This window comes from Dipodomys ordii, unplaced genomic scaffold, assembly GCF_000151885.1.
Source record: "Dipodomys ordii isolate 6190 unplaced genomic scaffold, Dord_2.0 Scaffold12, whole genome shotgun sequence".
Classification (NCBI taxonomy): domain Eukaryota; kingdom Metazoa; phylum Chordata; class Mammalia; order Rodentia; family Heteromyidae; genus Dipodomys; species Dipodomys ordii.
In genome coordinates, this window is record NW_012267228.1 from 16,902,866 (window position 1) to 16,930,350 (window position 27,485).

The 27,485-nt window shown below is 41.8% G+C and overlaps 1 protein-coding gene across 3 annotated transcripts in view; it reads right to left on the reverse strand.

The window, feature by feature from the left end:
* Positions 1-27,485, reverse strand: part of Slc25a26 (solute carrier family 25 (S-adenosylmethionine carrier), member 26) — an 89,586-nt gene that overhangs the window by 16,361 nt on the left and 45,740 nt on the right. For 2 of the 3 annotated variants that reach the window (XM_013010471.1, XM_013010468.1), the window contains exon 6: positions 7,333-7,377. The exons of the other annotated variant lie outside the window; for it this stretch is intronic. In XM_013010471.1, the coding sequence (XP_012865925.1) occupies positions 7,333-7,377 (45 nt within the window). The remainder of the gene's footprint in view (positions 1-7,332; positions 7,378-27,485) is intronic. 3 annotated transcript variants of the gene reach the window in all.

The following is a 27,485-nucleotide window of genomic DNA, read 5'->3' on the forward strand; positions in this document are numbered from 1 at the left end:
GGCCAGCATGAGTTCCTCACACAGAACCAGTCTTCCCTTAAAACTGGACGGACACACACACTCACACAAAACTGCTTAAAAAGAATCATGTGGAGTGCACTGTTTATTCTGGTAACAACTACCTACAGCTAGAATGAAGCTACTTAGGATACGTCAGTAGCACCACTGTTATGTGGGTTGGTTTGTACTTGGTTTCAGTAGGTTAAGGTAGTCAACTATATATATGCTATATAAGTAGAGTAGTAAAGATAAGATTTCTATATAAAAAAGTCTTGAATAGGGAATGGTATTTACTGTTGTTGAGCAAAAGCAGGGTGGGATACGATGCTACATTTATTCAGTAATATTTAGGTATTGTCATTTCCATCATAATATTTTTAGATGTGTTTGGCTAAATTTTGTTGGGTGTTTGTTCTGACTGAAGGTTCTCTGAGCTTTTTATATGTGGGGCTGTTTTTTTAAAAAAAATTTTTTTGGAGAAAGCTCTCCCTCACTCAGTATCATCTCACTGTCTGAGAAAGTTACAACAAAATAATGTAACTGATGCTCCTGATGTTTACTATGAGTCATCCATAGGTATGGTTATTTTTAAAACTTCTATCTGCAAAAGAACACTTTTCTTGTTATATTTAACTATGGCACAATCTTTCAAAACAGAGATACGAGATAGCTAGGACATTACTGCCGCAAAGAAATGACGAATGGTGACTATGCCCCCCTCCCACTGATCACTGCACAATATTTACAAGTAGCAAAACACCACATAGTGCCCCCCAAATTATGCACAATCATTACATCAACTAAAAATTAAACTTTTTAGAAAGATGTTTATCCAAAATAGTTCAAAGGAAGGAGTTGAAGGTCTTGCCTTGACAAGATGCATTCATCTGGAAGCAGACACAATGACAGGCCTCCGTCCTCTACCACAACAGAAAAATACAAGGAGAGGCACTATGCTTTTACTATCCCCAAAGGCAATCTCTGCTCTATAGGATTTGATAGAAGATGGGGGCCATATTCCCTTATCTCTGGAGCTCTAGCGTGCCTTGTGGCTACTCTTACAAAGAAGGAAGGTAAATATTTGGTGCCCCGCATGAATTCCTACAATGCACATGAATTCCAACAATGTAAGTAGCATTCAATAACTTCCCCTTGTGCAAAGAATGAAAAAAAAAAGAAGTATAAATTGGCCAACCTGCATAGCTGACAGTTTATATTCTCACTTAAGCAGAGAATCATAAGAATGAGGCATGGCAGAGCGGTGCCATGTCACAGATGACTGGACTGCACTGTGGCGCACCGGGCTGAGATGGTCTTCAAGATGTGTTCAGGCTCAGCTGGCAGAAAGGCTGCGATCAAACGCAGTGTCTGCTGAGGCAGAACAAAACAGGGTAGCACATACTCATCACACCACACACCCAAACCCCAAGACATGCAAAACACAAACAAGTGGAAAGAACAAGTATGTTGAAGCATACACTCCCACATTCCCACTCTTTCTGTTTAGTTTTGTGCTGGTCCTGGGGCTTGAGCACTGTCCCTGAGCTTTTTCACTCAAGGCTAGTGCTCTATCACTTGAGCCACTATTTGAGATCTACTTCCAACTTTTTGGTGGTTAATTTGGGATAAAAGTCTCACTGACTTTTCTGCCCAGGGTTGGCTGTGAACTGTGGTCCTTAGCTCTCAGCCTTCTGAGTAGCTAGCATTGCAGGCCTGAGCCACTGGCTTCAAGTATCACTCTGTTTTTGCTTTTGATTTTGTTTTTCTTTGTTGGTCATGGAGCTTGAACTCTGGGCTTGGGTACTGTCCCTCAGCTCTTCAGCTCAAGGCTAGCGCTCTACCACTTGAGCCACAGCGCCACTTCCGGCTTTTTTCTTCTTGTTTATGTGGTGCTGAGGAATCGAACCCAGGGCCTCATGCATGCAAGGCAAGTGCTCTACCACTGAGCCACCTTCCCAGCCCTATCACTCTGTTTTTAAAGGAAGCTATTGTCAGGTGGCTGATGACTCTCTTCTGTAAATCCTAACTACTCAGGAGGCTGAGATCAGAGATTCATGGTTCAAAGCCAGCCCAAGCAGATAAATCTGAGAGACTCTTATCTCTGATTAATCACCAGAAATCTAGAAGTGGAGGTGTGGCTAAAGTGGTAGAACACCAGCCTTGAGTAAAAAAGCCAAGAAAGAGCAAAAGTTCCTGAGTTCAAGCCCCAGTATTGGCACAAAAAAACAAAAATACATTATAAAAAGAAACTATATGCAAGTATCTAGAAAGGTCCCTTTCAATCATACTGACAGAGTCTTATACTTCCAAAGGACTGATGAATCATTACAGGCATATTCAGAAAGTGCTTAACATGGATCCATGCTTGATAATTTAATTTTAAAAGGCAGTGTGACTTACCACAGGAATCTTACTGTCTTCGTGGATTTTATGCCTCATTTTAGTCTAAACCTGAATAAGAAAATGACTCAAAGAAAGTGGGCTGAGGCTGTAGCTCAGTGGTAGGGCACTTGCCTACAAATATAAGACCAGAAAAGAAGGGGAAAGGGGGAGGAAAGAAGACAAAGGAAGAATTCTGATGTACTTTTATTTTTTTTTTTGGACAAAGGCCCTAACTCACTATGTCTGTGCTAACACTCATCTTTAGGTTCAAGTCAAGAAACTTATAGAAATGGACTAGATATTAAGCATTTGGCTTCACAACCTGAAATTTGGGAGGAAGTATAGAAGCTAAGCATACAGATCAGACTGAGGAACTAGTTGAGGAAGGCGGTTCCCCCCCACCCTCCGCCCCCGAAGCCACAACCTTTGCTGCATGAATCTCTTTCTTCCTCTCCCTCTCCCTCCCCTCACACCCTGAGCCACCTTAAGTGAGGAGTCACGTGGACAGCTGGTAGTACTAGGCTGGCAGAGTGGACTGAAGTGGTTTGCTATGGAACTATTAATGTGAGAATCAAAACTCTTAAAGCAGCCTCCATAGCCAAGGGACAAGATGAAATCATAAGCCACGGTTTCTGTCAGGTACTAAACACCATGAACTCCGGCACGCTTTTCTTCCTAGGCTTCCAGAAACATCTGGAGTAAATATAAATCTTGTTTTCCATTGTTTTTGTTTGGCTCAAAGCAGATGGCAATAAAGACGCAGCAACTGCACAAGCCATTTGTCTATCAATGGTAGATGTTTGAGGCCTTCTCTGAATACTGTTAAGCTTGGTTCTAAAATGTCTTACACACAATACAGTGTGTGATTAAATACCATCAGCAATCAAGACAATCTAAGGGTCAATCTATATGTCCTGGACAGGAAGGAGTCGAGTAGGAGATCGAAACCTGGACTGAGCTTCAAAATACACATCACTTTGGGATCCTTGGAAGCGTCATCCAGAAAGAAGCCAACAACCAGGAGAGAAATATTTAAAAGCAGCAAGGAGGCCGCTCTGACTGAGGGGAAAGATTTTGCAAAAAACAATGAGGAGAAAGAAGCTGGGAAAACCAGCTCGGGGCATAGTGAGGAGATCCTTGAGAACCAATAGCCTCATGCTTTAGTCTTCATTTCCTGATCACCTGAGAACATTTTCTGAGAAGGATTACTTCACAGAGATGTCGAGGAGAACCAGTGTGTAAAATGGATGAGAAGTAGAGAACTTGTTAGGACTTGCGCCAGGTAGGACAAACTAGGAATCTAACAGGTGGCCTTGGGTTCTGAAAAGTGAGCTGAACACAGATAGCAATGTGATACAGCAAAAATCCTATCTAATGTAGAGCTTGAGATGAGGTCATTGGGAGAACAGAGGTAAGGCTAATGGAAGAATGAAGCGACTTTATTTATTTATTTTTTTGGGGGGTCCAGTCATGGGGCCTGAACTCTGGGCCTGGGCGCTGTCCCTCAGCTCTTCAGCTCAAGGCTAGCGCTCTACCACTTGAGCCACAGCGCCACTTCCCGCTTTTTTCTTTTTGCTTATGTGGTGCTGAGGAATCGAACCCAAGGCAAGCGCTCTACCACTGAGCCACCTTCCCAGCCCAATGAAGCGACTTTAGAAGAAAGGCAATGAGGAGTTTGAGAGTTAAGTTTAGGACAATGGTAACTGGTCCCACCTCCAGACCCCACTCCCAGAGGCACACAGCGTACAGCCAGGTCCTGGCTGAGAACGTTTCCGGAGGAGCATTCCCACAAAAACCCAATTAAGAGAAAATCTCTCTCCCTGGTTGCAAAAGCAAGTTCAAATGGATAAAATCGTAAACATGAAAATAAAACAAGTACCCAAACTGCTGACTTCTTTAAAAACACTATGACCTCACATTCACATGCTTTGGGTTTTTTTTTTTTTGTCATTTCTTTTGAACACTATTACTTTATGAAAAGATGCTCAGCATTATTCAGCCTTAAGGGGAACTAGGAATGAAAACCACCATCAGACACTATTAGCCAGTTGATTTTTTTCAAATCAACTAACAAGCAATACTAGAGACAGAGCCCCTGGACCCTGGGTGGGAAGGAGGGATGGGGGCGTCACCGTGGAACGCACCTTCCTAGTTCCTTATAAAATCAAACACATGCTTTCCTTGCAACCCATCAACACCACGCCCTGGTACTTTTAAAAACCAACATCCATACAAATCCTACAAGCAAATCTTTAGAGCAGTTTTTTCATACCCACCAAACCTGGAAGCATCCCACGTGCATATTAGTGATGAATGGAAAAACCAAAGCGCTGCACTGCACATGGACATACCTTGAAATACTACAAAGTGATTTTAAAAAATTACCAATGAAGAATCAGCATGAAGAACATCAAGAGTTCTACTGAAGTGAAGGAAGGCACAAGATGCCCTGTGATGGATATATGCTATCTACTCAGGGAACAGTGTGGAAAAGGGGAAAACACAGGTTTGGAGCAGAGGGAACACTGAGGGAACTTGGGAGCGCTAGAAAACACTTGGTTGTAGTGGTGGTTCCCAACATCTGTCAAAATTTGCAAAAATGCACACCTTTAAGGAGTGAAGTTTATCATGTCTTATTCCTCAAGAAGCTCAAGTTCAAAAATACATGGCATCTTCATATGTATGTTTTTAACTTCTTTTAAGCACAGCTTGATATCTATGATTGCCGTGACATGACTTTAACTAGGTAGAGTCCTCCATATGTCCTTCACAGGGGGAAGAACTGAGCCTGTGCCTTCCCCTCTCTGGGCCTCCAGACAGTCCTTCACAGAGCTCAGGCATGAGGATGGCAGATCATGCAGATCTGGGTGGATGCTGCTTATTGAGGCACACATAAAGTGAAGCTTGTTTGCTGGACAGCTGTTGGCTTATTGTTCTCTGCCACACACTAAAAGGGAGTGCTGGTATGCTAATGGAATGTGACCTTCTCATTGGATGGCTGTCACTTCATGCCTCAAAAGCCTGCCTGAGAAATCTATTTTCATCATGCACCACACAGAATAACATACTCAGAACAAAATAACAATAAAAGACCAAAAAAGCTATGTTAAATAAGTACTACTACCTCTTGAAATCAGATCACATATAAAAACTATTTCTCAATAGTTAATGTTATTTTTATTTTAATGTTATTTTTATTTTGTCAATTGTGGGGTTTGAACTCAGGGCCTGGGCGCTGTCCCTGAGCCTCTTTGTAATCAAGGCTAGTACTATACCACTTGAGCCACGGTACCACTTCTGGTTTTTGAGTAGTTAACTGGAGATAAGAGTCTCTCTGGCACTTTTCTGCCTGACCTGGCTTTGAATTGCAATCCTCAGATCTCAGCCTCCTGAGTAGCTAGGATTACAGGCATGAGCCACTGGGTGCCCACCTAATATTGTTTTTAAGAGTAATGTTAGTAGGGTACTGGTGGCTCATGCCTGTAATCCTAGCTACTCGGGAAGCTAAGATCTGAGAATCATGGTTCAAAGCCAACCCGGGCAGCAAAGTCCGTGAGACCCTTATCTCCAATTAACCGCCAGAAAACCAGAAGTGACACTGTGGCTCAAGTGGTAGAGTGTTCGCCTTGAGCTGAAGAGCTGAGGGACATTGTCCAGACCCAAAGTTCAAGCCCCGCAACCAAAAAAAAAAGTCATGTTATATATAAACTTATTATTCTTTAGTGTATAACTTCAATAGAGTTCAAATAACTCATGACATTGTTCAAAAGATATTGTGTATGATCATTTAGTGAATAGTAATTCTATACAATTATGGATTCCTTTTGTTTCACTTTTTCTAAGGACTAGATTTTTTTCTTTTCTTTCTTTTTTTTAGGGCAAGGAGAACACCAGTCCTGGCGTTTTAACTTGGGACCTCCAGTTCTTATTAAGCTCTTTTGCTAAGGCTGACACTCAACCCTTGAGCTCTACCTCTAATCTCAGATGGCTAACTGTTGGTAACAGTCTCAGATTTGTCTGCATAGGCCAACTCTGAATCTGAATTCTCTCTCAGCCTCCTAAGTACCTAGGATTATAGGCAGCAGCCACCAGTGCCCAGCTAGCTATCCAGATACCGTGCCATTTTACCTTTCGTTATTTATGAGTCATTTTTACTTCACTAAGATCTTTCTATCTTTTTTCACCATTAGCCCAGCAAGAAATACATAGAAACCCAATAAAACAGGAATTCAAGAACATGCACACAGGTATAACATGAAAGTTTTCAAAAATAGTACTTTTCCTTACCATGTAAGAGGTTCTCTAATATTTTATTAGTCTTTAAAATGCTGGCATTTAAAGTACATAGGTATTATGTACTTAATATCATGCTCCACACCTTTCAGTATCACTGTGGCAAAGCCTAATGCAAAGTCTATGTGTAATCAGATTTTAAATTATTTTTCCTCCCTGAACAAATGAGTGTTTTCTCCAGGAGTTACTCACTAGTGCCCACACTGCTGTTTCTCACTAAGGGCTCCACATCTTACTGGGAACCCCATAGCCTCCTCTTGCCTGCTTGATGTGTCTCAAGGAGTCCTGGCCTTTCAATCATTCATGGCCTCGCTGTCTTTTCTGTACTCTTGCTGATGTTACATTTTCTCTCTCTCTTTCTCTTTTTTTCTCTCTCTCTCACACACACACATACTTGTACACTTATACAGTGAAATAAAACACATATGTGTGAAGAAAAACAGCAGTAATATGGAAATATGCAAAGACAAAGCTGTTTCTTCAGTCCTGCCTGCTCTCTGCATTCCTAATACCAGATGAGACCAATGGAACAGGCTCACTGTGCAAATCACGTGCACAAGACCTTCTCAGCTGTAATACTGAGTCTTAAACTCACCATTATATTCTATTGGTGAAAACGGACAGAGATTGCATGCATATGAACCTTGAAAAACTTACTTTTAAGGACTCCCACAAGGGAAACTGGACCAAAGAGAAAGGAATCTGGGGAAGAGGAGAAAAAAACAAAATAGGTGAGAAAAATCAGCATTTGTCTGGCATTCTTTGTTGTAAAACCCTGTAATTATCAGAGACATTTCATTTTAACTTTAATATATGTGTATACAACTTTACATATACATGCACATACATACACATAAAAATAGCCAATATTAAGCAAATTTATGCAGGTTGAGAAGAAGAGGAATAATGTAGTTATAAACCCTCCAGTTTTTCTAGCCCACACACATCAAGTGACAGTGTGAAATGGAGGGAAAAGCACATGTGAACAAGTCCTGGGCACTGAAACACGAAAGCCTGTATCCCAATGGACCATTCCCGTAAGCCTGTGTACCATCCACTCTGGCCCAGTGGGCCAAAGCTGCAGTGACAATGCCTGGGCACACTCTGGCCCCAGTGATGTCATCTGTCTTCAGCTCAGTCCCTAATGGTGGTCAGTGTAGACTCGAACCTATGGCAAGTGTGAAATTAACAGGGATTTGCTTCTTATTAGGGCATGAAGTTGCTTCTCACGTTTTTGTATTTAATCATAAACTTAAAAGTCCAGCAATTAATTCTGCTAGAGTAAGAGGGAGGCTTGAGTTTGACAGTTACCACAGAAAGAAAATCTGCCTTCTATTCAGAAGGAAATGGCAAAGAAAGAGAGAAAAATCAATGCTTTTAGCTTGAATTAACTGTCTAAGTTCCACTAGGGAAGTCAACTGTAGTTTAGTTGTTTTAGTCATCAAACACAAAAGGATCGACATGGTCTGATTCGAACATGAGCTATACTTTCAATTAATTATCAAAACTCCAAACTTGATTATATAATGTTATCTAAAGCTTTTCTAAATTTCTAAAAATGTATATATATATATATAATAAAACATGCCCCAAAGGACTAACTGGTAGTATTATAGATTATTTTCTTCTCTCCTAACAGAAATATGAATATTTCACATTTGTAAGATGAAAAAAGCTTTAAAATTTATTGTAAGATCCTTGCTAGGACTTTTCTTGTTTAATATAACCCATAAAATTTTAGGGTGATGGTCTGAATGTTATCTGAACTTACTGTGGTACTTAATGCTGTTAGATTGTACATTCTATGGACGAACACTAAGGCTATTTTCCTCTATTAAAGTTATTCATCAAATTGTTCCTTTGGTTTAAAGAGGTAATTTAAAAATCACACATCTGGAATAGCCAAACAATTCCAGTGGATATTTATTTTAAAAAGCAAACCAACAGTAAACCTCAACTTTACTCTCTAAACCAAAATTAACTGACAGCCGAAGACAATTAAATATGCTATAAATGCTTAAATAATTAAATTTATTTTTGGCTTCCAGTAAGATAAACTCCTGATGTGTGAAAATTCTTCAAAGTTCTTCAAGCTGAATTGTGTTGCACACTTGCTGTCATTTCCAGAATAGAAAACCATGGTGGAAATGTGCTGCACACATGTGGAAGAACTGTCACAAACAGCTCCACAGTGAACACAAACGTTTCCCCTGGCCTTAGCACAACACAGCGCCCTGCCCTGCCCTGCCCTGCCCTGCCCTGCCCTGCCCAAGAGCTAGCTCCCCCCATCCCCCAGTCAGCTCTGCAGTTACACAACAGTGATGGTTCTTCAAAATGTGCAATTTTATACCCCAAACAGCTGTAAACTGTTATTCTACTATGTTTTATAGATGAAGAAAATGAATAGCTCCACTCAGAAGTCTTCTACTCCAAAACATAGCATACTCACGTTATTGCACCAAACATTACAAAACCACTCACTGTCATGACCTGTTTAAAGCCACCGCGTAAGATGTTGTGTTTGAATAAGGTTGTTATGACCCAGAGCACTAATAAGTGAGAGGCCATAAACCCAGCCACCATCAAAGATGCAGATGTGGAGGAAATCTGCTAAAATACAACCTGGGCTCCACTTAGCAACAAACAAACATCGCAACAACTGTACTCCAGCAATTACTGAGGATTCCAGGGAAGGAAGATAAAGAGAAATCTATGAGGTAAACAGGAGGAAGGGGCATAAACAATGTATACAATTATGTTATGAACACTCCTTTTTGGTGGCTGTTGTTATCTACCATCTTATGAGCGCTCCTTACCTTTCCTCAAGTATTAGACTGTAACTCTAGAGTCCTTCAAAAGCAAGAAAGCAATTTATAATATAATGGCAGGGTCATGAAGATAGAATTTCTAAGGTATCATTTTCCTTAAAATTTTACTTTTCAATAGAACTCACATCAGAATACCAGTAAAAAATCCAGTGTACTGCCTAGTAAGAATGACGCCCTGTGTTCAAACCCCAGTATTGAAAGAAAAAAAATTAAAGAAAAGGAAAAAGAAAAAAAAGTCTTAACTATAAGTTGCAATGCACACAACATCATTAAGTGACCTGGGAAGCTTAAAGAACAAACAAAATCATTTCAAAAGCTGTGTAAGTTACCATATATGGCAGAAACAACCAGAACTCTCCAGGAGTAAGATTTTTAAAACTCAAGAAAACTGTGTGCAAGACCTCCATTACAAGGGGTTTGAAAGTCAGCAAGGAAGTGGTAGGGTTGCCACAGATAGAGTAGTGGGTACAAGGGCTGGGCCATTCTCATTTCCAAGAGATCCTACAAATGACTCACAGAGGAGCTTCCTGCACTGCATGGCAACTTCCAAGTCGCTGTGCTTGGCTAGGGTTGTGTCCATTAGTATCCCACTATGCCTTTACCCACTCCACTTTGGTGGTACCAAGAGTAAGGGAAGGGAGGCTCAGATCTCCTTGGCCCATAGTGACAATTACAAAGTGCAAAAAAGGGCTGGGATTTAGCCTAGTGGAAGAGCCCTTGCCTGATAAGTGCAAGGCCCTGAATTTGGTCCTCAGCTCTGGAAAAGAAAGGAGCGGGGAGAAGGAGAGAAAAGAAGGAAGGGAGGAAAAGACAAAGTATAAGAACCTCCAATGTAGATTGCTAGCATTTGACCTATCAGCAAAGAATTTTAACCATAAATACCCTTTGTGGATTTATTTCTTTATTTTGCTTACTTGCCTAAATGGTGATCTTTTCATGTAAGCTACTCCTCCTGTCCTGGTTTTTGCTATTTATTTTAGAAATTGAGTTTCAAAGGCTCTTCCATCTAGGCTGGCTTCAAATCACAATCTTCCATACTGCAGCCTCCTGAGTGGCTAAGATTAGAGGTATAAACCACTGGTGCCTGTTCATGTTTTGTTTTGGTGCCACAGCTGGGGCTTGAACTCAGGGGCCTAGGCACTGTCCCGGCGATTTTGTGCTCAAGGCTAGTGTTCTACCTCTTGAGCCACAGCTCCACTTCTGGCTTTTTTGGCTGTCAGTTGGTGGTAAGGCTGATCGGAAGGTGCCCAGGCTGGTTTTGAACTTCAATCTTCAGATCTCAGTCTCCTGAGTAGCTAGGATTACAGGTGTGAGCCACCAGTGCCCAGTCTTCCTTTCGTGGTTTTTAATTAACTACAAACACATACCTGTGCGTGCGAGCGCGCATGCACGCGCACGCTTGTCAGTGCATGCCCATCGAAGTAGCAGAGAAAGGAGAGGAAGAATCCACTGTGCAAGTAGCAAGTACATCAGAGTCTGTAAGTGAAGAACCTGAAGCTGCTGCCAATCACTAACAGTGCTAGAGGCAAGGGGGGAAGGTTGCTCATACATAGTGACATTATGATGAGATTTTTCTATCTCTATAGTCTACAGCATCACCATAGCAATCTAGGTGAAAGAAGCTCCTAGAATATCATTTTCCACACTGGTGTTCTCAGATATATGACAATATTTTATCATATTATTTTGTTGTAATATCAGATTAGTCTGTAATTCACTATAGTTTGGAAATCCTGAAAGCAAATCTCTCATATTTTAAAAGTATGTAAGTATGTAACCTATTATGATAAAACTACTCATCAACCTAAGAAGAGACAAGACCAGGCGCCAGTGGCTCATGGCTGTAATCATAGCTATTCAGGAAGCTGAGCTCTGAGAATCACAGTTTGAAGCCAGTCAGGGCTGAAAATTCCATGAGACTCTTTTCTCCAATTAATCAGAAACAAGCCAGAACTGGAGGTATGTATCAAGCGATGGAGCACCAGCTTTGAGCAAATAAACTAAGGGACAGTACTCAGACCATGAGTTAAACCCTAGTACAGGCACAAGTAAAAAATAAATAAACAGACCAGGTGGTTCCTGCCTGCGATTCTTCCTAGCCACTCAGGAGACTGAGATCTGAGGATGGAGGTTTGAAGCCAGCCCCAGTACTCAAGTCTATAAGACTTAACCACCAAAAAAGCTGGATTGGAGACATGGCTCAATTGTAGAGTGCCAGTCATAAGAGAAAAAGCCTAGCAAGAGACCCAGTGCTACCCCCCTCTCCCATCCCCCCAAAATGGGAGTGAACATGAGGAGAATAAAAATCTCTATTTTCTCTTCTGCAACTAATAAAGGTGAAACCTCTCATATTAAAACCCAGAATCTTGGAAATCATTATTTTACTATCTCTAGGGAAAAAAAAAACTAACTGAAAAAGTGTATTATTTCTAAGTCTAGAAATTATTGTAACTATGGTAATTAATTTCTTTTTTTTTTCTTGGTTGTAGAACCTAAACTCAGGGCTTGGGCTCTGTCCCTGAGCTCTTTTGCTCAAGGTCTACCACTTTGAGCCACAGCCCCACTTCTGGGTTTTGAGTGGTTAACTGGAGAGAACAGTCTCACAGAGACATTTCTGCCCAGGCTGGTTTTGAATGTGATCCTCAGATCTCAGTCTCTTGAGTAGCTGGATTGTAGACGTGAGCCACCAACACTTGGATACTTTCCTTTTTACAAATTAGGAAACTAGGTAAAAATGTATGAGAGCTATAAAATAAGTGAAAAATGAGTAATATCTTAAAGACTTAAAGCAATCTGGTACAGTGCTCAGAATAGAAAATGGTTTGTGAGTCAAGTTATTGTGTAAGATATTGCTGACCATTCTATGGCTTTACAAAGTAAAACAATAAGTGGTATTTTTTGATGAGGCTCTTTTCTTAAAAGGCTGCACACATCCAAACAATATGTAAACTACATACATACAGTAAATCTAATGTTTAAAGGTTTGTCTGACAGGTTGTGACATCAATGTCCCCTCTAACAGTTTCACTTGCATGTCTAACAGATATCACACACTGAAAACACGCAAACTCAACTCCCAGCTTCTCAACATCTTAAAAGCAACTGCATAGGCCCTGTTGTATAGGTTAATTTGCCCTGGAGTTTATTTCCGCTGCTGTTTCCTCTGAAACCACACCCTATCAGCTGACTTAGTGGGAGCTCAAGGAGTCAGGAGTCCACTGGAAAATCGTAAGAAAGTAAGAAAGTTGAGGATGGTAGTAGGATGGGGTTATCATAAATCAAAGCTCCCAGATCAGCATCCAACACACAGCAAATCCTCTGAATGCCTAGGTCCCTGAAAGAAATATTAGAGCACTGATGATGATGAAGTGTCACAGCTATACTCACAAGGCCGAGGCAGGAGAATTACTAGTTAGAGGCCAGCCTGGGCTAGATAGAAAATCTTGCTGAAAAAAAATAAGAGATGGGGGGGGGAGAGAGAGGGAGGAGTCAGACAGAGACAGAGAGAGAAGGAGGGGAGCTAGGCGCCAGAGCTCATGTCTGTAATCTCTGCTACTTGGAAGGCTGAGGTTGGGGGGACTGTAGTTTCAGGCCAGCCTGGGTATGCAAAGCAAGACCCTTCTCAGCCACTAGCTGGGTGTGGTGGCGTGCCTGTCATCCAGCATGCACCCAGGAGAGTCTGACATTTTTATATAGAATGTACTTTGATCATAACTACCTGTGTTGCATGCGCTCACTTATCCCCTTCTCTCCATCCTCTTCTTACACAGTAGTCTCCCCTCTACTTCCCCGACTTTGTGTCCTACATTGCACATATACAAGAAAGCATGGGATACTGGTGCTTCTTGAGTCTGTCTAAAAACTCCTTAAGACACACTCCTATAATGCAGGCAGGATGAAATCCCCTGTTTTTCACTACTAAACTGTATAAGCTGTGCTCAACATACAAAATTAACATTTTGCTTCTTTTTAAATTATTCAGTGGAACACTTTCATTATCAATCATTTTAGCAAACAAGTATAAAAAAATTCAATTGCTTCTAAGAAACACATAGTTTAGTCAAATTAATCAATCTAAAATATCATTCCAAAAACTAGGGGAGTAACTAAGATTTCACATAACACAGGCAAGAACATTAGTACTACATGAGTGATACACTAAAGCAGATCAGATAGAAGTGGGGAGCTCCAAACCCATATTCTAGAAAAACTAAGCCATACACAGTGTGTGTGTATATGTGTGTGTGTGTGTGTGTGTGTGTGTGTGTGTGTCTACACTTGCACATGACTAAGAATAGTAGATTACTGGTAGAGATTTAATTCACTTTGGTATTAGATTTGTTTGTTTGCTTAAAATATGGACAAGCCAGGAAAAGTGAGACAGGCATAGCTAAGGGAGCGAAGTGCTACAGGTTTCCTTGCTAGCAATTTCCTTTATCAAATAATATTTACAATAAAAAGAAACATTAGGGAACCCAGGCAATTTATTATCAGTCACAAGGAAGGGAGGAAGGAAGGAAGGAAGGAAGGAAGGAAGGAAGGAAGGAAGGAAGGAAGGAAGGAAGGAAGGAAGGAAGGAAGGAAGGAAGGGGGGGAGGAAAAGAGAGAGGGGGGAATGGGTGCCAGTGGTTCACGCCTGTAATCCTAGCTACTCAGGAGGCTAAGATCTGAGGATCGTGGTTCAAAGCCAGCCCAGGCAGGAAAGTCCATGAGACTCTTATCTCCAATTAACCACCAGAAGAAACTAAAGTAGCACTGTGGCTTAAAGTGGCAGAGCACTGGCCTTGAGCAAAAAGAGCTCAGGGACAGCACCCAGACCCTGAGTTCAAGACTCATGACCAAAAACAATAACAACAAAAGGCAGAAGAAATAATTCTTAACCTTAATAAAGTCTCGTTCCCTGTTATTTAGGCAGGATAAGACAAACGCAACCCTATTCTAAGGCTATCCTTCAGGCAACCTTGTCCTGAGAGACAGGAAACCCAGAGGGTACTTCCTGTGGTTAAATTGGTACTGCAGAGATCATGTGCCAGGCATGGGATGCTTATGGAGTCTTCAGACATAAACCAGTACTGTTGAATATTACAAAGGATAACCTCCTTACTTTCGGTTGAAAGTTTACTTCACCAAATATACTTTCATTATACTGCATGAAGGAGGATTTGGTGATAGATTGCAGACAGTTCACCAAGTAACGTTCTCCAAAAAAAGTAATTTAAACAGGCTTACTACAAATGTGAATACTCAATAATAGTAATTTCCCAATGATTTAACTTCAGTTTTCAAATCAGGCCCACAGCGCTGCAGTACAGCTCAATGGCAGAGTGCTGGACTAGCTTGTACAAGGTTCCGCTTCCACCAAGCCCTGTGACTCCAGCTACCATTCATCTGCGGTCCCTTCTTCTAAGGATCCATCCCAGGAAAAGTGATGTAGAAACCAGAAACGGAACACCAATGGCATAGCAAACATACACCCTGGACAAGCAATCCAACCTTGACACTTACAGTCTTAAACCCACACGACTAAAGTAAATTCAATGTCTTTTAAGAAATGCAATCTAGCAGGAAAAAAATTGAAGAACAAAATAAAACTATAGCATGGCATTTACTAGAACAAGCATTTGCAGACTCAAGGTCCTATTTGGAAGAGAAGATCAGGAAGACCATGTACTCAAAGTGTCCCAGGAGACCTCAAGCTACACAGATCATTTCTATCAACTGATGGCAGAAACAGGCCAGGGTCTGAAAGACAGATGGTATGTGAGTAGGCTAAGGTCTTCTGTCAGAAAGGATAAAGACATCATTAGGAAACAGTACCTCTTCTAAGTAAGCCTATGTGAGGGGACAGACCTAATGGCACACAGAGAAGGGAATACATGGGGCAGACTCTTCCTATACAATACCTTGAGTACCAGTCTAAAGAGAACGCAAAGCGGATGCGAGCGGCACACACATACAGCACATGGTGCTTAGCAAAACACTAACTAGGAGGATCTTGCAACAATGGCTGAGTACATGGCTAGACAGGAGACTGATCTAGGGTATCCAAGACAATAACGGTGCGACAGAAATTTTGGAATAATAGTTGATGGAGCTTTGGCAATCAAAGATAAAAATATTAGCAGGTGGCTAATTAGCTATAATCCTAGCTACTCAGGAGGCTGAGATATAAGGTTCAAGGTTCAGAGCCAGCCTGGGAAGGAAAAGTGTGTGAGACTCTTATCTCCAATTCACTATCAAAAAGTGGAGATAGAGATGTGAGTCTGGTAGAAAAAATTAAGGGACAGCATCCAGACTCAATGTTTAATCCCCAGTACTGGCATGCACACATACATGCGTGTGCGAGCACACACACGCACACACACACACACACGCACGCGTGTGTGCCATACTAGAGGTGCTCAAGTGGTGAAGAGTTCCAGCCTTGAGCAAGCAAGCTGAGTGAGAGCTCAAGGACCTGCGTTCAACTCCTAATATTGACACAAACAATTTTTTTAAAAATTAAGAGTCTGGGGGCTGGGAAGGTGGCTCAGTGGTAGAGTGCTTGCCTTGCATGCATGAGGCCCTGAGTTCAATTCCTCAGCACCACATAAGCAAAAAGAAAAAAAGCCGGAAGTGGCGCTGTGGCTCAAGTGGTAGAGCGCTAGCCTTGATCTGAAGAGCTGAGGGACAGCGCCCAGGCCCAGAGTTCAGGTCCCACGACTGGACCCCCCCCCAAAAAAAAATTAAGAGTGTGTTTTCTTCTTACTGTGGTGACTAGCACCTCCATCTCTTTGCCATAGGAGTAAGTTTCTGTGTTCTGCACCTTCTTGGAGGGGCTTGTAGCCCTTGGTAACTCAGCTCACTTCCATACTTTAGCTCTGTGATAAACTCAAGGAACAGAACGATCATTTCATATGTTATCTTCTTATTTTCTCTATGGCTTTATACATAAGGAAATAGTTAGAATCTTATGAAATGACTGAAAGTAAAAACAACATATCGAGAATTTGGGAAGACACAATTAACTTCTTGTTTAGGGATCAACGTACAATTTCAAGCACACGAGGAAAAAAGTCTATCAATCAATTATATAAGCTTGCAACTTAAGCTAGAAAAGAATCAACAAAGTGAAGCCAAACTAACAGGAAAAATATTCTTAGCAAAACCCTAGCCAGTGAGCCCAAAGGTACATGAAAATAGTGATCCACGGTAATGAGCCAGGAGCATATCCCAGAAATCCCAGGACATGGAGTCCTTCCTCTATCCCTCCAGTCAACATCATCTGCCGTGCGGATGGAACAAACAAACACCAGATGGTCTCAACAGATGCAGGAAAAGTACTTGAAAAATTAAATAAACAAGTAGCAAACTATGAAAAATAGGGAATGTTTCCAATCTTACAAAGATGTATAGGAAACCTTGCAGCTACCATACTTAATGGTAAAAGGCTTTGTGCCTCTGGGAAACAAAAGGATGTACTGATGCCATAAAGTAAAAAGAAACTCGATGACTGAGTTGGAATGGAAAAGAGAAAGCACCAAGTGCTGGCATGGACACAGGACAACTAGGACTTTCACACAGCTGGCAAAGTGTGATATGACACAGTTACTGTGGAAAACACTTTGGCAGTTTCTTTAAAATTTAAACACACTAATTTCATCTCAAAAGAAATAACACAAGTTTCTACACAAAGATGTGTAGAATACCCATAGTTGCTTCAGAGCCCCAAACTGGCAACTCAATGTCTATGAAGGATAAACAAATAGTGGCACATTTATACAATCTGCTCAGAGAACTCCATTGGTACAAACCTTTCCCCAGGAGCAACACTAAGCCTCTTCCTGAAGAAATCAACACCATCCCCAGACACTATCACAAAACTACTATTTCCATTTTCCCCCTCCTATCATCTATCTCATTTTTCCATGAATGTCCTTTCTACCTCCCCATTCCCAGAAGTCATATGTTCTCTCAGATGGGACCCTCTGTCCCTAAACATGCTGTATTAAAGATGGTATACAGGTTGAGCATGGTGCCTTATACCTGTAATCCCAGTTATTTGAGAGGTAAAGAACTGAAGGCTCATGGCTGGAGGCAAGCCCAACAAAAAACAAACAACAACAATCACAAAAACCCATGAGACCTGATTCAAACACTAAAGCAAATGGACTGGGGTAGAGCAAAGAGTGGTAGAGTCATTACCTCGCAAACTCCTGAGTTCAAACCCCAATTATGCCAAAAAAAATATTTTTAATGGTATACAATCCCAAAATTTTAACAACCTCTTTGAACTATATTTTTGTGACCTTTGTATATACACATATAATTAAATCTGTTTTTTTTAATTTTTGTTAATTTGTCAGTATAATGTAAAGGCCCTCAACCATTAATTCCAAGAGGCAAAGTTCTTTTCCTCCTAAAAAACAGACATAAAATAAGGCAAGAGAAAACTAGATTTACAAATGAACTTCAAAAGCTAATACAATACATTGTTTTAGATATTACATTTCTTCAACTTTTCAGACCAGAATACTTTTAATACCTTAAAGCTCACTTGAAAATGTGGTTTTACATCAGTTAAAGCCAAGATAGCCAAGTCCAGTGTAGCTTCTGTAAGTAGCTGTTTCTCTACATCCTTTGACACCTTTTCTTGCCTCATAAGCTACCTGAGAGGAGGCATTCACACAGAACAGCTGTTTCCTGCCATTTCCCCACTGGATGAGAAGAATTAAAAGGGAAGCTACACTCATGCCCAATCCTAGCATTCAGAGTAGGTAGCAAATTTCTGCTTCAAAACTCTCACTAACTTTTGTGAAGAAGGGAACTATATAATACCATATATGATTATTTTGAAAGTCTCATTTTGACACAATATAAACCATAATAGTTCAGAGACAAGAGGCAAAAAAAAAAAAAGAGTCCTGAGGGAAATCTGTTCTCACTTACTCATAAAACTTAACTGAAAATGTACTATGAAAAGCTTACTGAAAATGTGTGGCTTTTAATCAATAGATATCCCCAAATAATTGATGCCCAAAGAGTAACTCTAAACTGATGATAAATTTACCCAGACAGTAATGTCAATGGCATATGCATAAAGCTTCAAATTCTAAGTCAACACTCATTTGCCCATGCTTATTTGTTATTAAAACCACATGTTGGCATTGAATGGTCTTATGGTTCATTTGAAACAAACATGCAGAAAATTGTGGGAAACAAATAGAACTCTAGTGTTCTGCTAAAGCCAACACACTCCATTCCAATACTAACTCTGGTGGGAGGCCTTATGAGGCCTAAGCTAAAGTGTCTACCTGTGGTTGGAAAGAGGTTTGTCTTACTACAGAGCCCAACCCCACTGTAATGAGACAAGAGCTGTGGCAATCACTGGCCAATTTTTCTTTTTACTCCAGAAACTGGACAGTGTAGATCCCATATGTTATACAACTCCAACTATCTTCAAGTAGTAGATGTAAACTTTACAAGGTAAAAGTGTCTTATTTAACAAATACTAAAGCCCTTTTGAGTGCCATAGGATTAATATAAGAGACTCCATTTTAAAAATCCAAAGGCAAAGACAGAATCTTCTCAAAATCTTCTACCCTTCCTAACTACCTCTGAAGGTCAGTTCCAACAATGCTGCCTCAAGCAAGTCTGCTATCGTTTTGGAAGCCCACAGGAGGAGATCCAGGCCCTTATCTTGCAACTGTGTGTGTGTGTGTGAGACAAGATCCAGGCCCTTATCTTGCAATCGTGTGTGTGTGTGTGTGTGTGTGTGTGTGTGTGTGTGCGCATGTGTGTGTGTGTGTGTGTGTGTGTGTGTGTGATGGGGCCTGAACTCTGGGCCTGGGCACCGTCCCTCAGCTCTTCAGCTCAAGGCTAGCGCTTTGTCACTTGAGCCACAATGCCACTTCCAGCTTTTTCTGCTTATGTGGTGCTAAGGAATCAAACCCAGGGCCCGTAGAGCCACCTTCCCTGCCCGTGATCTTGCAATCTTGAGTGGGTGTTACATAAGAAAGAAGAGCTGGGGCCTCTGGCTCTCTGGTACACAGCACACACTCTCCCCTTCCCATGCCCTTCTGCCTCCACCAGGGGGCGGCACAGGAGAGCCTTGCCACATGCCATCCCCTTCTTCCCAGCCTCCAGGATGGGCTAGAGGCACAGCCCAGTGGTATTGCACCAACCTAGCAAGCACAAGGCCACAGAACTTGCACACAATAAAAATAAAAAAGTGAAAGACACACTTTCCCACACCGAATATATTCATAAACTGGGATGAGTAGCCAACAAACTATCAGCACACCACAACAACACAATTAAGAGCCAAGAGCTCACAGGTAGGGGAGCAGGAGGTGGTAGGGGCTGGAGAGAACATTTTGAGAAGTGCCAGCATCACAGCTGAGCCACATACACAGTTCCCACAATGCTAGTAGGGATGAGGAGAGCACTCCTCCAACTGGAGAGGGAAAGAATTCATCTCCTAAATTTGGTTACTGTTTCTCCAAACTTCTCCATACATAACATACATAATAACAGAGAAAAGCAGGAGCACCCAACACATGCAATGAGCTTGAGAATTCTTTTTTTTTTTTTTGAGCTTGAGAATTATTATATGCACGAGTGTGACGGAACCACCTTCAAACACTTGGGTCTTTTGGCAGCTGCAATTGCAAATTGTAGTTCTGGGGGGGAGGGGGGGACCTGTTAATTGATTAGTAAGGAATCTCAGGATTCTAGCAAACTGTAAAAACCACAAACTACCATGCACCAACATCAACTAAAAATGGATTAAAGACCTTAACATCAAACCTGAATCTCTGAAACTACTGCAGGACAGAGTAAGAGAGACACTTGAACTTATAGACACTGGCAGAAACTTCCTGAACAGAGTCCCAGGGTCACAACAAATTGGAGAGAGACTTGACGAATGGGACTACTTTAAAATAAAAAGGTTTTGCACAGCTAAAGATATAGCAACCATGCTAGAAAGACAACCAACTAACTGGGAAAAAACATTTACCAGCAATATATCAGACAAGGGGTTAATATCCTGTATATACAGGGAACTCAAGAAATTAATCCCTCCCCAACCTAACAAACCAGTTACTAAATGGGCAAGAGAACTAAAGAGAGACTTCTCAGAAGAGATAAAAATGGCAAAGAAAGCCGGGCGCTGGTGGCTCACGCCTGTAATCCTAGCTACTCAGGAGGCTGAGATCTGAGGATCGCGGTTCAAAGCCAGCCCAGGCAGGAAAGACCGTGAGACTCCTATCTCCAATAAACCACCAGAAAACCGGAAGTGGCGCTGTAGCTCAAGTGGTAGAGAGCTCGCCTTGAGCTGAAGAGCTGAGGGACAGCGTCCAGGCCCAGAGTTCAAGCCCCACGACCGACAAAAAAAAAAAAAAAATGGCAAAGAAACACATGAGAAAATGTTCACCATCCCTGGTTGTGAAGGAAATACAAATAAAGACAACCCTGATACCACCTTACCCCAGTCAGAATGGCCCACATCCTCAAGTCAGCCAACGACAAATGCTGGAGGGGATATGGAGAAAGAGGAACCCTGTTACACTGCGGTGGGAATGTACACTTCTACAACCACTCTAGAAAGCAGTCTGGAGGGTCCTCAGAAAGCTAAATAGTGACCTCCTTTACGACCCAGTCATACCACTTCTAGGCATCTACCCTGAACAACAGGAACCAGGATCCAAGGACACATGCACCTCCATGTTTATTGCAGCACTGTTCACAATAGCTAGGATATGGAAACAACCCAGATGCCCCACCACAGATGAATAGATCCAAAAATTGTGGTATCTATACACAATGGAATATTATGTAGCCATTAGAAAGGACAAAATAATAGCATTTGCAGGGAAATGGATGGAGCTAGAAGAAATCATGTTGAGAGAGGTAAGCTAAGAGTCAAAAGACAAACAGCACATGGTTTCCCTGATAAATGGATGTTAAATCCAAAATGTTAGGTGGTATGACAAAATTAACAAGACTTAAGAAATAAAGGACTTCCACTCATCTGGTCGAATCACTACTAAATAACCCCATGCTGCTGATCACATGTATGGTATATATGTGCACACCAGAGGGAAACCAGGAAGACGACACAGAACTAGAGGGAATCAGGGGAAAACATACAATAGCCGGACCCATCAGCTGCACTGGACATTGACCAAAATGAACTAAGCAACTCAATGGCAGCGATGGGAGGGAAGGAACAAGTGGGAAAGAGGGAACAGCTGATGCTATGCAAAACAACAGAAATGTACATATCACCCAATGTGGAAGAAGTAACTGTATTGCAAAGCTCATAGAACTCATAAATGTTATAGACAACGATAGACAATTTGCTCCATGAAAGTTAGAATGTGTTTGTGACTTTAACTAAGCATCACTATCCACAAAACTGTGAAATCTGGCGAATTATGTAACCACTTAATCACAATAAAAATTTTGAAAAAAAAACAAAACACAAAACTGCTGGGTGCCAGTGGATCACGCCTGTAATGCTAGCTACTTAGGAGGTTGAGATCTGAAGATCACAGTTGAAAGCCAGCCCGGACAGAAAAGTCCCCTTTGGGACTAAAAAAAACAGAAATGGTGCTGTGGCTCAAAGTGGTAGAGCATTAGCCTTGAGCAAAAGAGCTCAGGGATAGCACCCAGGCCCAGAGTTCAAGCCTCACAACCAACAACAACAACAAATCCCACAAAACCTACTTTTCGGTGACAAAATATTTTTTTAAGATTTGGTGATTTTTTTTACCCTAAAAATCCTAATTTCTGTCATAAGTCATCTTCTTAATACTAACGTACCATTTTTATGACCGTTCATTTGATAAAAAGGAGGGTTATGCCAGGTACAGAAAACAACTGAGGTCTGAACTAACAGACCCACCCTCCTCTGCAAACTGGACACAACACACCTCAAAGCATTTGAAATGTATTAGTAAACAAAAATCCAACATCTTACACCCAACCCTTCTTTACAACACCAGGGACCAGGCAGCAGGTACCAGCAAACACCCACCACCTAGCAGAAGCTCAGAGACCACCCTACTCCTGCTCCGGTGGTATCAGATGTAAAACAAGGAAATGGACAGGTGAATACTGACAGACAGAAAAGGGCAAGATTTGTTTTTAAAAATCATAGATGTGCGGGCTGGGAAGGTGGCTCAGTGGTAGAGCGCTTGCCTTGCATGCATGAGGCCCTGGGTTCGATTCCTTAGCACCACATAAGTAAAAAGAAAAAAGCCAGAAGTGGCGCTGTGGCTCAAGTAGTAGAGCGCTAGCCTTGAGCTGAGGAGCTGAGGGACAGCGCCCAGGCCCAGAGCTCAGGCCCCACAACTGGACCCCCCCCAAAAAAAAATCATAGATGTGAAACCTCAGATAAAGTAAAGTCATGAATCCTCTTCAATCAAAAGTCACCACAGAGTTGGGCACTGTAGCTCACATCTACAATCCCAACTATTTGAGAGGCTGTTCAACTCTAGCCCGGGGGGAAAAAAATTTAGCAAGACCACATCTCAGTTAACAACCCAGGCTTAGTAGCAAGAAGCCATGCAAGAAGCACAGATAGGGGAGGTCTCGCATTGGGCTAGCCTAAGCCTGAGGCCATATTTATTTTTTAAAAAGTCACAATGGCAAACAGAATTACAGGATGGCCCAACAGACCTTCCCCCTCTCAGCTGTCTGCACCCTCAATGACAGTGTCCTGCAGCAGAGGGGATTGAGGAAAGGGTCGCACAGTCCTGAGTGAGCTGGCTCTGAGCGTATGCTGGGTGGGCCTATCTTCCTCCAAGGTAGGGAGGGGGCGGGCAAGACTGACAGGAAGACTAAGAGATGTTCTTGCTGACTTTGAAGAATCCAAGTGCCATGTTGTGACAGGGTTAATAGGGGCCACATGGCAAGGCCCTAAGAACAGCTAAAAAGTGTGGCCCGCTCCAAGAGCTAAAACAAGATAGGGTTCTCATCATGCAGTCACGAGGAAGTGACATTTGCCAATGGTGTCTGAGTGTGGAGGAGACTCTAGAGTCTCGAGGACACTGGAGTCCCAGCCAACATCCGCCACACCCAGACTGCTGTCTACAGAGCTGTGACATCAAAGTACTTGTCTGAAGCCACGGTGTGCAGTGATTTATTCCACAGAAGAACAGAAATCTAGCCACCTAATGAAGGCACCTCTAGACGTTTGCCTAAGGGATCCTGGTATTACAGGACACTTTAGAAGTTAAATGACCTTCACTAAGTTTCTGACTCACAGCCTCAATTCTACCCAGAAGACATCCTGATTATCGTATTCTGGCACCTCGATTTCTGGTCAGACACAGAAAGGCTTGCCCTCCAGATGCTCGTAGAGCTGCCAAGAGCAGAGCCCAGCATCTCCATTTAATTGGTCCTTAGATACCTACGGGTGTCTTCTTCTAAAAGACAGTACCACTCTCAGGCTTAACTACAAAGAGGAAGGAGAAAAAAATATACTTCTTTCTGCTACTGGATTCATATTATTTGCTACACTGCTTAACAACCAAGAATGTCCTGAGAAATACATTCTTAAGCATTTTCATCACTGTGTAAAAACCACTGAACTTACATGAACCTACATGGTATCACTTACCTAAACATGTACAGTATGTCAGCTTAGTAAGTAATATGACAAACATGCATATGCCACACTCCCTGGCATTTGAGTCAAAAGGTGTCCAGGAATTGGCCATGCCTCACCCCCACCACAGTGGGAACTGCGGCCAACAATTCTACAGCTAAGGAAAGATGTGCAGCTGAACTTGGCCTACATATGGCAGCACTATTAGTTACATTCCACTAAGTATGCAGTCAAAATATATTCTTTCAAGTAGCTAACAAGCAAATTAACTTCATCATTTTGAAATAAGAGCCCTAGTTATTGTAAGGTCTGCCTTGGGCCAGGCAGGCCCAGTGCAGACACCTCTCTACCTCTTGGCTAAGTTTCTACCCAGTATCTGTTACCTAGGTAACTGACAGACCTGGAAACAGTCACCTCCCCCTCCTGCTAAGTCACATTCTGTGCCATCTGTGGTTACACCTCCCATCTGTCCTTAGGAGAGTCCCAGGCCCTGAGGTCACATCTGGATCCAGTGTGGCCACACCTTTCCCCCACCTGGCCACACCTCTTCCTGTCCCTGTCCTAAGTAAGTCCTGGCCCAGGGGTGGGTGGCCTTTTTTCAGCCATGCCTCTCTACCATGCAACCGTGGGGTAGCAGTTCAGTAAATAAACTACTTTTCCTACCTGGATTATCGCATGGTGTTCTCTTTGTGGGCTACCTAATGAAACCTACCTATTTAATATACCTTACAGTTATATATAATTAATGCAGGAAAACTGGCAGTTCTAGCTTGAATTAAAAAAAGAGAAGTGACTGGGTACAAGTAGTCCACTCCTGTTGTCCTCCCTACTTGGGAGGCTGGGATCTAGAGGATAGTGATTTGAAGCCAGCAGAGGAGGAAAACCTTATGAAACTCCTTCTCAACTAATAGCTGGACAGGTGGTGCACATCTACCATTCTAAGATACACAGGAAGATGAGACTGGGAAGCCAGCCCAGGCAGAAAAGTCTGGGGGGGCCCCATATCAACTGAGTAAGCTGGGAATGGTGGCATGCACCTGTCAACTCAAAAGGAAGCTTAAAACAGCTAGTCTCTTTCTGTCTGGGCAGATACCTGGACTGAGATCTACCTCAAAAATCTGCAGCAAAGGAGCTGGAAAGATGGCTCAGTGGTAGAGCACTTGCCTTGCATGCATGAGGACCTGGGTTTGATTCCTCAGCACCACATAAGCAAAAAGAAAAAAGCCGGAGTGGTGCTGTGGCTCAAGTAGTAGAGCGCTAGCCTTGAGCTGAAGAGCTGAGGGACAGCGCCCAGGCCCGGAGTTCAGACCCCAGGACTGGACCAAAAAAAAAATCTGCGGCAAAGTAGGATGCTAGTGGTTCACGCCTGTAATCCTAGGTATTCAAGAAGCAGAACCCTGAAGAACTGTGGGTAAAGATAGCCCTAGAAGAAAAGTCTGGGAAACTCCATCTCCAATCCAATTAACCAGCAAAAAGCCAGACTGGAAGTGTAACTCAAGTGGTAGAGCACCAGCCATGAGTGCAAGGCCCTTAATTCCAGCCCTGGTAGCAATTCACACGCGCATGTGCGAGAACACACACACACACACACTCACACACACGCACGCACTCGTGCGCGTGCACATACATACACGCACACAAACACAAACCAGCCCCAAAAGGGCCAGAGGCATGGCTCAGTGGCAGAGCAATGGTCTAGAAAGCCCCACTATCATCAAACATTTCAAAAAGTCAATTTTCAATTTAACAAGAGCCCCACTATTTATGCTTCTTCATGAACCCTACTTTCTACTCATGCAGAGTAAGTGTCCTTAGGAAAGAATGTGTCTGTAACTTGATTCCTACATGTCAAAAACCAGTCCAGTATTATACAAATGTATCCATTTTCTTTAGAGCAAAAATATCACATATTTTTATGCCATTTCTTCAAAATCTGCTTAGAAAACTAAACAAAATTTAATTTTAAAATGGACAGAATTTAGGAAAAAAGCACACTGCACATATAGAAGCATAAATACAGATTAACAAGTGAATATAACAAGACTAAAATATAATACACACATGTTACCAATCATTTTGAAGCACTAAAAATATCAGTATTAATCCAGGCCCTTCGATATAAGCTGCAGTCTTAAACATTTATATTTCCTACTTTCTCTCCAACAACTACTACTGTTCAAAACAAAGTGCTTTAATGAAGCAAAAAGGAAAAACAGTCTCTTTCAACACTGAATGAATATGCATAAGTCACCAATATAGTCCCAGGAGGATGGATGTAAATCTTCACTCAGTTTTGAATCTTACAAATGAAATATCACATGAGCTACAAAACCAAACAATGTTTTGTTGTTGTTGTTGTTGGTCGTGGGGCTTGAACTCTGGGCTTGGGCACTGTCCTTGCACTCTTCAGCTCAAGGCGAGCGCTCTACCACTGGAGCCACAGCGCCAATTCCCGTTTTCTAGTGGTTTATTGGAGATAAGAATCTCACGGACTTTTCTGCCCGGGCTGGCTTTGAACCGTGATCCTCAGATCTGAGCCTCCTGAGTAACTAGGCCAAACAATGTTTTACTAAGGTAATTTTTAGATTTCAATTGTGAGTTTCAATCATTTAGAGTATTACTGAGGAATAGGAAAATATCACCTAAAGTATTAGGCAAAGAAATTTTACTTGTGACTAATTCATTATTTCCTTTAGAAGAAAATAAAGTCCAAATCATATTACAAATGTCAATATGACAAAAATCTGGCCATTAAAATAGGTCTCCCAAACTGCAGTCAATGGCCTACTTGCTTAATGTAATATTGGGAATGGCTGAATTCCAGTGTGACCAAAAAAGAGAGAGAAAGAGAGAGAAAGGGAGAGAGAGAGAGAAGAAAAGAACTTAGCCTAGAAGTCTACTGGAGTTCACTGTAACAGGATTTGAGCTATAATTAAATTTGATTAGTTTGGTTCAAACCTCAAGTTCAAAAGAATTATCAGCATGAATGGATGAAAAGCCCTTTTACACGGGCATTTTGAAAATATGAAAAGGGCTGACACAGCAAGCATCAAAGACTTTTAAAGCAATTGACCCTTCCCGGAGCAAAGGAGAATGCTAACAGCTGAAACTCAGATGCTGTGTGCAAAGAAAATAAAGTTCCAGATGGCTCAAAAGCCTGGTAGTTTATTAAATATTAACTACTATTATTTTTAACTGGATTTTGCCCAGGGATAGCCAAATGTGTCATCTATAAAATGTGAAAAAAAAGTCAGATTTCACCTTCTAAAAAACTGAAAGGAATAAATACTTCCTTCTTGAAAACCTCCCAGCATGAGAGAGGTTGATTCTCAAAGAGCTATACAAATAACTGTGATAGTCAATTTAAAAAAACAACACACAATCTG